This window comes from Amphiura filiformis, chromosome 13, assembly GCF_039555335.1.
Source record: "Amphiura filiformis chromosome 13, Afil_fr2py, whole genome shotgun sequence".
NCBI lineage: Eukaryota > Metazoa > Echinodermata > Ophiuroidea > Amphilepidida > Amphiuridae > Amphiura > Amphiura filiformis.
The window spans coordinates 23,754,018-23,768,523 of record NC_092640.1 but is presented as its reverse complement, the minus strand read 5'-3'; the positions used below and the strand labels follow the sequence as shown (position 1 = coordinate 23,768,523).

Here is a 14,506-nt window from a genome sequence, read left to right as displayed (position 1 = left end):
TCAAGTGAATGGGATGAGCTCCTGGATTTGTTTAGGGACCACAGGGGACTGATAGCTTCTCATTAGGATCCACAACATGTTCATCTATCAGGGCACAGTTCTTTAACCCCAATACATTGTACATTCATTGAATGATCTTAGAAAATATGGGTACAAAAACTCATACTCTGCAACTTGAGGTCAAATTTTGCACTATGAGTGTTTAATTAAGGTTATTGAACTATGCCATTGGGATGAGGCCAAGTTGTGGTCCATAGTTACTCATTAGTGGAAGAAGTTCTCAATCATGTGTGCTGCCTTATGTACTATTTGATAAAAGGAACAGGTAAATTATTTGGTAAAGTTTTCATGCTATTTCATTCTTTTCAGGATAATGATATTGATCAAATCTCAGGATTCGTAATCTTAAGTTAAATTTGGATGAAAGTGGAAAATTGTAGTCATCAAATGGGAAAATGTGTTACAAATGGAAAAATCTGTTACTTCCCCTCCAAAAAGCAACAAAAACATGCTTGTGCTTTCCAAATAGTGTCACAAAAATGTGAAATTCTAGTTACAATAAAGATTAAATTTTAAAAGAAATTGATTTCATTTTAACAGATTTGAAATTCCACTTTCCAGTTACAAATTAATTCCATTTTAACAGATTTGCAGTATGGATACCATAATCTTTTATTCAAAATGACCCACGGCAGCCATTTTAAACATCAGCCCTTCAATGCTTTATTCTTTAATTTGTCAAATATCTTTAACATTTACAGAGTTCAAACAAGCCAATTACTTTGGTTGTAATAAGTGGAAAGATCTTTTCCATAATATAGTGTGTATTTATTTGGTACACTAGCATTGACACTGAAACATGTGTGTTTTATGTCTGATCACTAAGTTCAAATACCAAAATCCCATGACCGAACCCTAAATGATTAAAAAATAACATTAACAGTAACAATAACAACATACCGGTACTGACTGTAGCCAAAACAACAAGCACATAAATAAACCAAATAAAATAAATAATACGAAAATACACAAAAAGCACATTGTGCTATTTCAGTTTAAATCCATACCCCTTCATGGAAGACATGACCTTTATAATCTCCCACACAGGGGAGGATGTAGATTTCAAATAGAGTCACCCATTTAGGTAACTTCATTTGAAATTTGCACTCCTGTGTGGAAGATACAGATCATGTCTTCCATAGGGTGTATGGATTTCAACTGGAACAACCCATTTATCTTACCTTCTGGTTCTATAATGGCTGTTTCTACCACCTGAAGAAGGAGAGAAAATAAATAACAGAAAACAAAATATTTATCAGCTCATGAATCTACAGAGAAGAAAACAATAAACATAATAAGTCTACTCTTTAATTATATTGGTTTGAGCAGTTTTCATATGAAGAAAAATAATATTTTGGAGGGAGATTTTTAACATGGCTATATCAGGGGATGAGGCACTTCTGAGGCCTGGGGCCAAGCTATTTTCTGCATTACTCCCAGTGGCGGCACCAATTTTTTTTGGGGGGGGGGGCAAAGTGAATTTGTGGGGTTTCAAAATCAACAAATTTTGCACAAAATTGCCGCAAAAAGGGAATTGTTCTAAATTTGTGATTTTTGCCTTAAAAGTGGGAGGGGGGAGTGGCAAACTGGAGGGCAAGAGTGCTGTCACTGATTACTCCAACTCCCCATATCATCAATTCTCAAAATTTGGTTATTCCAACCTGTTGGTACATTTCATGTGAGTAAAAGAGTACCGTGATGATGGAAGAAATTTTGAAAACATGTCACATGAAAAAGTCATGATATTAGAATTGAAATACAAATTACTGAAATTCTAAGAAAAGGATGCATTCCGACATGAAACGTGGAGTGCGTGCGGGGGCATGGGGTAAGCAATGTCAGTACATCTGGAGAGTCACTCTCCAGATAGCAAATATAATCATAATGTGCAAACCCTTCAGGGAGTGATTTGCCCTGTATAGTTAACCTAATAATCAGGTACTGATCAGGTTTTTAATAATCACTTTTTCAATTAAACTCATTTCAATATAAGTAGGAGGATTTAGTATTTAATTGGATTGAGATGGATCGTGAATATATTGACTGCACACATGTAATTCACACAATTTAATTAAATATCACAGATGCAACACCACAGATATATGTACTGAAACTATTTTAATAGTCTAAAATATACTTGGGCCAAAACATTTTTGTAATTTTTATGGAAAAATTTGGTGAAAATCAGATTCTTTTTCTCAAAATACCATAAAAAAAATTGCATTTCGCATTTGTTTTAAAACCACTCGTGAGCTTTGAGACAAACCTTTATTTTTTTTGCCTTATCAAAATGCAAACTATTCACTGAACAGATAGTGTGTTTGCTCATGCAATGAAACCTGACATATCTTTATTTGTTCTTTTCTTGTTTCGTTTTGCATTTCATTTTCTAATTTTTTAAGCTTCACATGGTAAACTTATCCATTCATACTATTTCATTTGTGTGTGTGTGTGATAGTGTAATAAAGAACTGAACAATTTCATTTTGTATAATGGTACTAAGTACAGTAGCTTAGGACAATTTTCAACATGAGGGACCTGACCATACTAAATTTTGTAGATGACCGAGGAGGAAACCCCCCTTGGAGTAAAAGAATAGGTCAAAAACACAATTTTTTCCAGTATTTGATCACATTTTGTTTACTTCACCCTTAATTATTGGGGGCTGAAGGGTATCCAAGCCCACCACCAAATGTAAGGGGGCTGAGTCCTACTCTAATAGCATTCCGGTACTTGAAGTAGGTTCAAGATGTATTAAAGTTAGAGTTATGTTGAAGGCTAGGTTAAGTTGAGGGTACATGACAGATTTTGAATTTTTTTATGAAACAAAATTGGGTAAACTGAGATTAAATCATCTTGACTTACTTTGACATCTTCAGTAGTAACTACTTCCTCAGTAACCTTGGTTTCCACAGTTGTTTCTTCTGTTGTCACGGTTTCCACTTGTGGACCCTGAAGAGTAAATTACAGTGTAGTTTAGTGGTTTAAACCTTTGATCACAACACAAAAATTTGCATACCTGGAATTCAAAAGCTAATCCCCAAAATTACAGTGTGTTAACCATTTTGACCCTTAACACATTTATTAACAAATTATTCCATTAAAATGACAACACTTAAACTTAACATTGATATAAACAAATTTGTAACACTATAGTTCACATTATTTTTAATGTGTTCAAATGTTAATATTATAACACTTCTGTTGAATATTTGAATATGTGTTCATTAAATGTTCAAATATTCAAGGTAGGTGGTTGGATTTGTTTGTATTGTGTTTTGTACCTCACATTGAGGCCTGTCCCAAAACAATCCAGTTTCCAAGTTTTGAAGTAAATTGCATGCACTAGCCATTTTGATATCAAAAGTCAAAATGTGCTTCACAATGGCCCATAGAACAGTATGTGTGGTATACCACAATTGGGGATGAGGCTATCACTTTATCATTCATAACATCAAAACGGAATATAATTTGGGCCTAAAATTTCACTGGGATTGTGAGAAAACTATGAACTTTCTTCTGATGCCAAAATCTTCATTTTGGTAGGAAAAAGTGGGGCTGTCAATTACTGAATCAGGTCAATTTGACTGACTGTTTATCCGAGTAAAAGATGCAATTCTATAGTGATAGTTTAGTTAAACTTGACTTAATGATGCTCATAAACACCATTTGTAGTTGTAATTGAATAGCGACTATACCTATTTACACTACACTTGTAGTTTGTACTTGGCACGCACTGAATGCAATAGTGACTAAGTCAAAAACGAAATACCACTTTTTCTCTTGTGTAAACAGGGTGACTAAGACAATTGATAACAACAACAAACAGCAATAATAATAATAATAATAGTAATAATAATAATAATAATAATAATAATAATAATAATAATAATAATAATAATAATAATAATAATAATAATAATAAAAAACAACAACAACAACAACAACAACAACAACAACAACAACAACAACAACAACAACAACAACAATAATAATAAATTTAAAAGAAAATGTTGCCCTTTTTGGCTCTTTCAAGGCTTTAAAAAGAAAATGTTGCCCTTTTTGGTTTTCAATTTTTGCTGTAATCTAAGCATATCAATATCATCATGGCCAACATAAGAGTCTTTGGTTCAGTTCAGGTCACAAACATAATAAGGTATTATTATCAAACCTTCTTAATTCTTCACCCTTGACAGGGTATTATTTCAGGGATAATACACTTATTTCCATAAAAGAATAATGAATAACTTCCATTTGAATGGCATCAAAAAAGGAATGTCTGGCATATACTGAAAACACAAAAGTGTGTTTCCAGGTATAAATAATAAATTTACAGTTTCTTTTACTTCATGAAACTGTCTGAACCACTTCATAAAACATATTTGAAAAATAAAATCTTTAGCAACATGTTTTTAGCTGATTCAATATTATTTAAATGCAATTAACTTTTTATAAAAATCCAGGGTTTGTGGATTCAGTGGTAGTTGGCTGTTCCTCCCCCAAGTTTTCAATTTTGGCTGCTTTGAGCAATAAAGATTAAGCACCCTCCCTCCCAGTCTCCCCTCCTCCCAGCAATGTGTCATCCTGGTCATGCCCATGGCATACCTAAGGATAATAGGATAGGATATGTTGAATGGGGCATAGCCAAGGAAGGGGTAAGGATCCTCCTGCTTTCACCTCTGTGGATGCTGGCCATCATGATTTTTAGATTTTTTAAACATTTTTGCCTCATTTTTTATTAATCCCCCCCCCCATGAAAGTCAGATCACCCCACCCACCCACCCCGAACACCTGACTGCACCACTCCTGAGATGAGAGGTGGAATACTGTCTTATATGTATGCATCCCACATCCAACTTGGATATATGCCCATGCAGGTATAGCATTTCAAATCATAATCCATTATGATGTGTTTGCATAGAGTCTACACCGCGTCACAACAAATGGGATGTGTTTTGAAAGTAACATAATATTAACACAACGATAGCACGTTTTGAAAGTAATATAATATTAACACGATAGCACGTTTTATTGATCCCTTCTGCCATGAACCTGAATGTCTCATGTTTATTGATGTAGGCCAACTTGAAATTATGTATACCAAAGGTCAATGTTTTATATTTTGACATTCATACACCTGATTGGAAGAGTGATTAAAGGCACATACAACATTGTGTTGTTTATTTTTATCATTATTATTGGTCTTGTTGTTATGATTATGATGATGATGACGACGACGACGACGACGATGACGATGACGATGATGATGATGATGATGATGATGATGATGATTAGATGATGATGATGATGATGATTAGTATTAGTATTATGATCCTCATCATCATTGTCACCAATCACCATCATCACCATCAACATCATCATTGTCATTATCATCATCAAGTTATAGGCTGAAGATTAGCATAAAAGTTTGGTTAAGGGGTTGAACATTAAGTGTATAGGATAACCTACAATTATATCATTTTATTTACCTCAGGTGTTGTTTCTTCAGCAATGACCTCCACCTTGGTTGGTGCTTCCTCCTCTACAACAACCTCTTCTGGTACCTCCTGGGTAACCGTCATCTGTGTCACAGTGCGCTTGGTCACGACCTCCACCTCTGTTTCGATCTCCTCCTCCGTTTCCTCCTCCACTGTTAAGATGAAGATGATAATATACCTCACCATGATTAGTGATACCAATATAAAGCCTTTCTCAAGAAAACGGTGGCTTATAGATGGTGAAGGTAACCTCCAAACTTAAGGAGGACATCACCATGGTAACAACACTATAAACAACATCCTTAATGTTACTGTAACATATTCCATGATGTAACTTTGTCAGTAGTTAGTACAATCCCAACTATATCCCATTGTGGTAAGAGAAGTTTGTCTACATAGTATCCAGATGGTTGCCACACAATATAAACCATGCATGACAGCCTGGAACACCTCTCAGTGCAGGCAGTGGAGGAGAAAAACAGGCTGGCTGATGACCAATAGCCTAACTCTATCCTACATCTAGTCTGTTCAAATGCTGAATGTCATCTGTGTGATGTGTATCTAAGCATGCTAGGTTAAGTCTCATCACAGCTAACAGCCCCACAAGGTGATCGAATTCCAAATTCTAACGAACATATAGAGGTATGTGATGAATTTGCCAATTGAATGATGAGTGCCGTGCCTGACTGCCTGCGTGCGTGCGCGTATGACTGGTTACACTTCTCTTAGCTGAGCCATATGTGTGTGTAAGTAGCATTTGAACGGCTGCTATTCACCCAATGACCATACTGTGTACAGAGATAGGCCCACTAGGCATGCATTGTGTGACAGATACAGCCAGGTAGAAGCAACCTAGGTTGGATTTGTTCATATGTTTTGCCGTCAGCTGGCTTTGACACGAGCCAGAAATAAGTTTATATTTTTGTGCACTGTAAAATTTCACATAATTAAATCCCAAATCTAATAATTTTTTATAAAATATGAAATCAATAGTTTAATGTGATTTAAAAATCAATTTCATCAATAAAACCACCAATTATTATACCAATTATGGAAAATTATATAAAAATTTTAAAATGCTTGAAAATGGTAAACATATTGAATTTTTATTATTTGTTACTAATGTTTGTTCTAATTTTAATAAGAAATAGACTTCTTTGAATAAATTAGATCCAATTTTTCAACAAAAATGTGAAAAAATATAAAATCAAAATTTGGTTCAGCCAGGTAAAGTTCACTGTGCGTTGGTGATGTACTTATATACCTATCCATGCATGGAAACTGAAATGTTATACACAGGTGGATGGATAGATTACCTAAAGGCTAAACTTAACATGACTATTTACACTCATCCCTAAAGGGCAAAATTCATATATACCTCAATCTATATATGTAGCACCATGTTGAACTTGTGATTCTAAAACCTCATCCTCATACCCAGTGTATGTTGGGTAGGGTACTTGCATGCAGCAGTTGATAAACTCAAACATTAAAATTAGTTTTAGGTAGCAACGTCTCATGTTCAAGTTTGATCATTTAGTATTTGGATAAGTGCTTGTGGTGTATTAAGAATTTGTTAAATGAACCTCAAGAGCACTGAACCTTCTAGTACTGATCTCAGTGGTGGGGCCAGGGGGGCATGTGGATGGATACCCCCAACCAAAAATTAGGAAATATTCCACTTTTTGGGGCAATTTTGAGCAAAATGTGTTGATTTTGCCCCCCCTCCCCCCTGAAATTCACATGTCCCCCAATGCCCCCCACCACTGACTGATCTACTGAAACAAACACACTTTCCACTTTATTTCTTGAATCATAAGACTTTTTCTCAAATTATTTTGAGACAATTCTGAAAGTTGAATGTTTCATGACAAGATCATCACATTACACTTGACATTGATATGTGGCATCTATGTCTGTAGAATGATGAGTTGCTACCAGTGTTAAGCTGGGTCACGGCCAGCCGACCACAGCCGTAAGCACATAACCTAATAACACAAAATCAATGACCAATAATATGATGCGTAGCAAATTATTTTGGGCGTGTAATGATAACAGAATATGTGATAAATATAGAACGAAAGGTTGCATGCACAGGCAGATAATGTTAGCCATGTTAGTGTCAAAGACTATGAGTTATGTACAAAACCTTGGTTAGGCAACAGAAAAAACCCTGTTCTACGGACGTGACCGACCCAGCTTTTGGGATTTGAGGATTTTTTTTTGAAATGTCAAATTCAACACAAAATGGACTATAGAGGGTGTATGGATTTCAACTGGAATAGCCTAATATTGAAAATAATTCTTTTAATAACAATCTACGAATAACTTAACATTTCAAAATTCACAGAAAATCACAATCTTAGCACTTGAAGATGACAGACTCCTAAATGAACAAAACATCTATGAAAAGTAATTTAAAATTCAACACAAAATAAAAAAGTTAATTATGAACTGATGAACATTTCAGAATTCATAATGAAATTTCAAATGTCAATATTTCAAAATGCAAAATAAATTTATTTAGGAAAATTACTCTCTACAGTGCTTGCAAGCATAGCTCAATATGCATGAAAAAGTCATTTGTTTTTACTTTATAGGGGGATTAAAGTTCTGAGAATTGTATATTTGAAGTCCCTTATTCTAATCAGAAATTCAAGGCAAATCGATTCCTAAGTGCAGTGAAATTGATGAGAATGCCAGAAATGAAGTGGAGAAGGAGGGTGAGAGAGAGGAGGTAGAAAGATAATGGGAGAAAAGAAAGAGTCAAAGATAGTGGCAGGGAGAGATAAAGTGAGCAAGAAAGAAAGGCACATTATGCCGGGACATTAACATGATTAAGAATGATGAAAATTAATGAGAGAGAAGAAAAGAGAGAGGGAGAGAGAGAGAAAGAGAGCAGTTAAGAGGGAGGAAGAGATAGGAAGAAAAGAAGGAGCCAAAGAGAGAGGCAGGGAGAGATGGAGCAAGAGAGAAAGAAAGGCACATTGAGAAAGGGAAAATGAATGAGAGAGAGGAAGAGAGAGGGAGGGGGAGAAGAGATGAAAAAGAGAGACAGAAGGAGAAGATTGATAGAGAGACAGTGACAAAAAAAAAAGAAGAAGAAACCACTTAAAATGGGAAATGTGAAGAGAGAGATGAAAAAGAGAGGGTGGAGGAGATTGATAGAGAGACAGTGACAAGTACAAAGAAAAAAAGGAAGAAGAAAACCCACTTAAAAAGAAAAACTGTGAACGAGAGGGAGAGATAAAAAAAGAGAAAGAATGAGAAGATTGATGGAGAGCCAATGACCAAGGAAGAGAAAAAACACTTTTTATAGAAAGGGGATATATGTGAATGACAGAGTCGAGTAGAAAATGGAAAAAGAGAAGAGCCGATGTGATCAAGTAAACAGGGGGAAAGAACGAGTAATGAAATTAGAAAAGATGAAAATGATATAACGAAGATGTAAGGATGGATGACACAAACAGGGTAAGAGAAGATAGAAGAAGGTGTTAATAGAAAAAGGGAAGAGATCGAGAAGTGAAATAGCCCTACGTTCTAAGATTAAAATCTGCTATAAAGGATTAAGCCACAGGCAAACCAACAAAGGCTAAAATTACTTGATAAATCCATGGTGAAGCTAAGGCTATAATAATAAAAGGTCACTGCTTAAGGACTTAGGAAAGACAGGTTCCTAAAAATAATATTTTATTTTATCACTGAGGGAGTTTAAAGGACATACACCTTTGCTAGGAGTTACATGATGTTATTCAAACATTCATTGCATAATTTTTAATAAATAGATTGCATGATACTGTACATGATTAGCATGATATTTTAGCAGTGTATGGGATATTTTAGCGGTAAAATTTTTTTGTGACTTTAAGTGTTTTGGGCAATTTCTTGTATTAGGTTATTCCAGTTTATATCCATACACCCCCTGTGAAAGACATGACCTTAATATTCCACACGAAGAGTGTGAACTTCAAATGTGGTTACCTGAATGGGTGACTCAATTTGAAATTCACACTCCCTGTGTGGGAGATTAAGGTCATGTCTTCCATAGGGGTGTATGGATTTCAACTAGAATAGCACATTTATGGTTCAAAAAAACTTTTGTGAACTTTTAAATTTGTGGTTCTGGAATTAATCATGAAAAATGCGAAAATTTAAACCTAACAAAAATTGAAGGGTGTGTGTGTAAAACTCACAGCATACAAAAGAGTTTTAGAATGAAAAAAATATTAAATTTTAGTATCATATTTCCAATCATACCCTAAATTTCTTTTCCATCAATGCCATTTTCATACTCTGTGCAATAGTAAAGCTAGAACTTTCATTTAAATCGATTTTGTTATCAAAAATTTATTTGTTATTAATTTCAAATGTTTATTTATAGGAAAGTAACATCTGCGAAACTGAAATTGATGCAAATGATACAAATAAATGTTTTCAAACTCTTTGAGTGCATAGTAAAGCTAGAACTTTCATTGAAATCGATTTTGTTATCACAAATTTATATGTTATTAATTTCAAATGTTTATTTATAGGAAAGTAACATCTGCGAAACTGCAATTGATGCAAATGATACAAATAAATAGAGTGTAGCATTTCTTAATGAACTTGAAGATTGCAGCTCAACGTTTCGATTCCATTAGGCATGCAGGGTGCCATTTGAAAGCATCATTAATGTTTCAAAATAGCTTAAAGCTGAAATAATTTAACCTTCTCGTAAATAGGTCACAACTGAAATATTTCCGCTAGAAATAGATCAGCGGAGAAGTTCAAGATAAATTGACATACTGAAAAGTACGTAAGGGGGTGATTCACATGGGATGCCAAATCTACATCGTTGTGATACTGATGAATTTCAGATCAAGTATGGAACAAAGCCCCATTTTGGTTCCGGAGACCTTGTTTTATGTCCTCAAACTTGGTCTGGAGCCAGAGATCTGGCGGCACATGACTTAACTACCAAAATTTATTTGAGCCCGCCAGGTGAATATCACTGTTTAGACATAATAGTATTAATACAGTCCATAGAAATATCACAATGATGTACATTGATCTACAATGATACGGTTTTATTCTTATGTGTGAATTACCCCTGGTAGATTACCCTTAGAACTAAGATTCTTGCAAAAGTACATTTCCCGCTATTAAATAGCTCGGAGAAAAACAAATGTCACCGAGATGAAAATCTGTTCTCAACTTAATTAGAGAAGAGTGTGGCATTGTTGACTCTAAAAAGTGAAAAATATTTGAGTTTAAGTGATTTTGAGACCTTATGCGCACCACTTAAGTGATTTCTTTACTATTTAGCTTTCTATATAGCAATCTTAATGCAAATCAAGATCAATGAAAGAGTGTTAAAAAGGATAAACATTTGACATTTCAGAGTTGGTTTTAAAAATTTGTCCTATGAAGGTTAACACCTCTTTTGTTACACCTGTATAAAGACACAAGTATATTGCAAATAATATGTATTTCACACCCAATGGTTTAAGTTTAGAAGTTTGTGCAAATGCCAAATAAAGGAATTGAACAGAAAGCAATCTCATAGCTTGTTAAAATTGTCTTTGTTTTAGTTGTTGTTATTTTTCTTTGGTTTAGTTGTCTTTTATTAAAGGCTCTATCAGTGATCATAAAAGAGAAAGTGTTAAAAATAGAAAAATTACACTTGGCTTATAAGCGAAGGAAAAGTCAATACAATTTTTCCATATGAACAAAAAATTGGCAAAATAAAAGAAAATGGCAGTATTGATTAGGCTATATCAAGAAGTTTCATTCAATTTGTATGTAGCTAATATCATTGTCTGTATAGACAAACTCCCAAAACATTAACCAACATGTGATATTTTTACCTTATTCTGCCATGTTTTGTATATCATATGCAGGGTGGTGCATCCATTCTTTTTACAAATATGCAAAAACAAATGATGGATTTTTTTTAAATTTCCTGATTTAAGAAATCTCAGAAACTTCTAAAATAACAATTATCAAATAACAATTCATGAATGAGGAAAAACTAACATTATGATATATTGAAAATAATATTTTTTGCTGTTTTTGTAACAAATATTTTGTTCAGCTTTGTAAGTGTATGTGTATGTTAGTGCATCCATTCTTTTTACAAATATGCAAAAACAAATGATGATTTTTTTTGTAAATTTTCTGATTTAAAAAATCTCAGAAACCTCTAAAATAACAATCATCAAATAACAATTCATGAATGAGGCAAAACTAACATTATGGTAAAATGAAAATAATATTTTTTGCTGTTTTTGTAACAAATATTTTGTTTCAGTTTTGTAACCACACTTTTAGACATGTAGTCAAAGTCAACAATGTTGTGAAACTAATGCTTTGTATTATGCTTTTAAAATCTAATATCATAGTTTGAAAATTATCTGGAGAAAAAGTACTCTTATTGCTAAATCCTTCAGCTATTTTTCTTCCTTTTTTCAGCTTCATTAGTGAACAAAAAAGTGTGTGGGCAATGTGTTACCGCCAGGTATACAAGAAAAATCTAATAAAGAACTCACCGCACAGGAAGTTTAAGTATGTATAATCTGCATTGACTAGAATAGGGCAAATGCTTAATATGCTATACTCTATGTGGTCTGAAGTATGATATAGAATTATGGTATTTGATTATCTTAAATGATCTAGCTATTCCAAAATAGGTCTTTTTACACTGATTTCTAGTAATATTTCTTTCTAACCAGTTAATTTTGTAAATGCTTTTTATGCTGAGCATCGTGACATTTTTTAAAATAAACTTAACAATTTAATAACTCTTACTCTTTATATCTAATTACTATTTTACAATTAAACTAAAATACTAAATAATCACAGGGACTAAATTAAAGTTAACTTAATGAAACAAAAAATAATAAAAAGTCACTTGTTAAGTCCAATTTATGTTTATTATATGTACACAACATTTTGCACTATTGTTAACAAACAAACCATACTCACTCTATGCCCTATTCTAAACATTACACTCATCTCCATTACTACACAAACTTCAAAATAATAAAAATATTACAATAAACTGAGCAAAATAAAATAAAAATCAACTCACAAAATCAAATTTAAGTCAATTTCATGCAGGCAAAGTGTTACATCATACGGACAACGGTGCACACATCGGCAATGGCATGTTAAATATGAAGATAAGTGCTAACTATGACATCAAGTAGCTTTTCATTAGTGGAGGAAATATTTACATATCCCATGATGCATTTTGATTAAGAAATTAAAATGTGTTTTTTTTTTCATAATTTGTTTGAAATATAAGTAAAAAAATAGTTTGGGAAAGAGGATGGACCAATTAATATTGATATTTGTTTGGCTTTTAAAAGGAATCCTCAGAAAATTTTTGACCCTTTTGCAAGATATAAAACCAAAGCATTCTTGTAACCCTGGTTGTTTGTTTTGGTTTGGTTATGGCTGTCCATCCAAGATCTGAAAGTGGTCCCATATCTATACCAATTTTCCAAGAAAATTTGACCCATTTTTACACTTGAGGCCCAGATTTTTGGCCAAATTGGACAATTTCACAAAAGTTTTTAAAAGTTGGGTTCCAGTTAGATAAAATTGGGGTCTTTTTTGTACCGGGGCCAGCAAAGCTGGCCGCGGTACTTATTAGTTGGATATAAAAAATTGCTGTTTCTAGGCTATGTATGAAACAGAAATTCATGAAGAAAGCACGTACCTGAATCAAGTTGTTTTTATGATGTTTTATGCTTGTAATGTGTAAACATATAACTATGTGGTTGAACGGATATCAGAAATATTGTGTTGATTTTGCATGGTAAGGTAAAATAGGTATATGTTTTAGGAAAATAATTTTTCTGAATCTAGACTAGGAAGTTTTGCTGGTTCTCTTCACTAGAACACTTATCTTGGCAGGCTATGGGATCATGTGGGCAGACACACGGGTACCATACATGCTTTGTGTGAGTTCAGTATCTCAGTGTGTTGTATGGTATGTGATCCAATATCTCTGGTGAGAGCTACCTGCTGAGTTATGATGACATATTTAATTTACACATCTTACTCTATTCATGTTCCTAGTGGTCTGTCTGTGGTGGTCTGTTATCTTAATAGGCCTATGTGTTGGATAATTTTCAACTACATGTAACATGTTTGACCATGCAACATGCAGTAAACATGGTAAAAGTTGAATCCCTCACATCGAAGACCTGTAGGCCTATTAATAAATAAGCAAGATCACTGAATATTGGAAATATGTACATTTCCTGGTAACACGATGATGACCAAAAGCTATTGATGCACACATCACCTTCAAATATTTGGGTCTATTTTTATGATGACAAATATGTCACAACTAGAATGAAGCTTAGGGCATAGGTCCTAAGTAATGATTGAATTTTGTTACTTAGAATATTGGCTATCTTTTAGAATACCCTACCACTTTTTACATTCACAGTGTGGCTTTAAAGGTGCTATTTTTGGGTTAAGTTTTCGAAAAATGATATTTCTCGAAATTTTGCTTGTTACTTTGTATGCTTAAATTCTCAAAAACAAAAAGAGCTATGAATGAATTAATCTATAATATAGGCCCTAAGGTGCGAACGTCGGTTGTTTTTTTAGGCCACAAGACCATTTAGCAATCCATGTATGTGGGGTATATGCCCGGGGGTATATGTGTAGGGGTGTTTGTACCCTAACAGTGTCTGCTTCCTACTCATGCCATCCGAACCTGGTGATAATAATATTTGAGTAGGAGGACATGTGAATTAGCGTCAACTAATCCTTTTCACCAATAGGCCCTACCACCAATCAACCAGTACTTCCCACCATCCAAAATCTCCCTATTTTGCCAGCCAACAATATCACATAATTATCAGAGATTACCCCATATGTTTAAGGGATCTAAAATGGCGTTTATTGCGTTTTGACAGTATTTTTGTGGGACATGAGAGCACCTCAGACCT

At 33.9% G+C, this 14,506-nt stretch overlaps 2 protein-coding genes across 2 annotated transcripts in view; one reads left to right on the top strand and one right to left on the bottom strand.

Moving 5' to 3' along the window:
* LOC140167512 (titin-like) overlaps nucleotides 1-14,506 on the bottom strand; it is a 281,497-nt gene that overhangs the window by 96,122 nt on the left and 170,869 nt on the right. Inside the window, exons 12-14 of the mRNA XM_072190818.1 lie at nucleotides 5,550-5,710; nucleotides 2,926-3,012; nucleotides 1,242-1,272 (exon numbers count right to left, since the gene is read on the bottom strand). Coding sequence (XP_072046919.1) covers nucleotides 1,242-1,272; nucleotides 2,926-3,012; nucleotides 5,550-5,710 — 279 coding nt within the window. The remainder of the gene's footprint in view (nucleotides 1-1,241; nucleotides 1,273-2,925; nucleotides 3,013-5,549; nucleotides 5,711-14,506) is intronic.
* On the top strand, nucleotides 5,743-8,673 carry LOC140168706 (uncharacterized). Its single transcript, XM_072192117.1, is given in 3 exon segments — nucleotides 5,743-5,803; nucleotides 8,210-8,329; nucleotides 8,480-8,673. Coding segments are annotated over 3 exon segments (375 nt in total).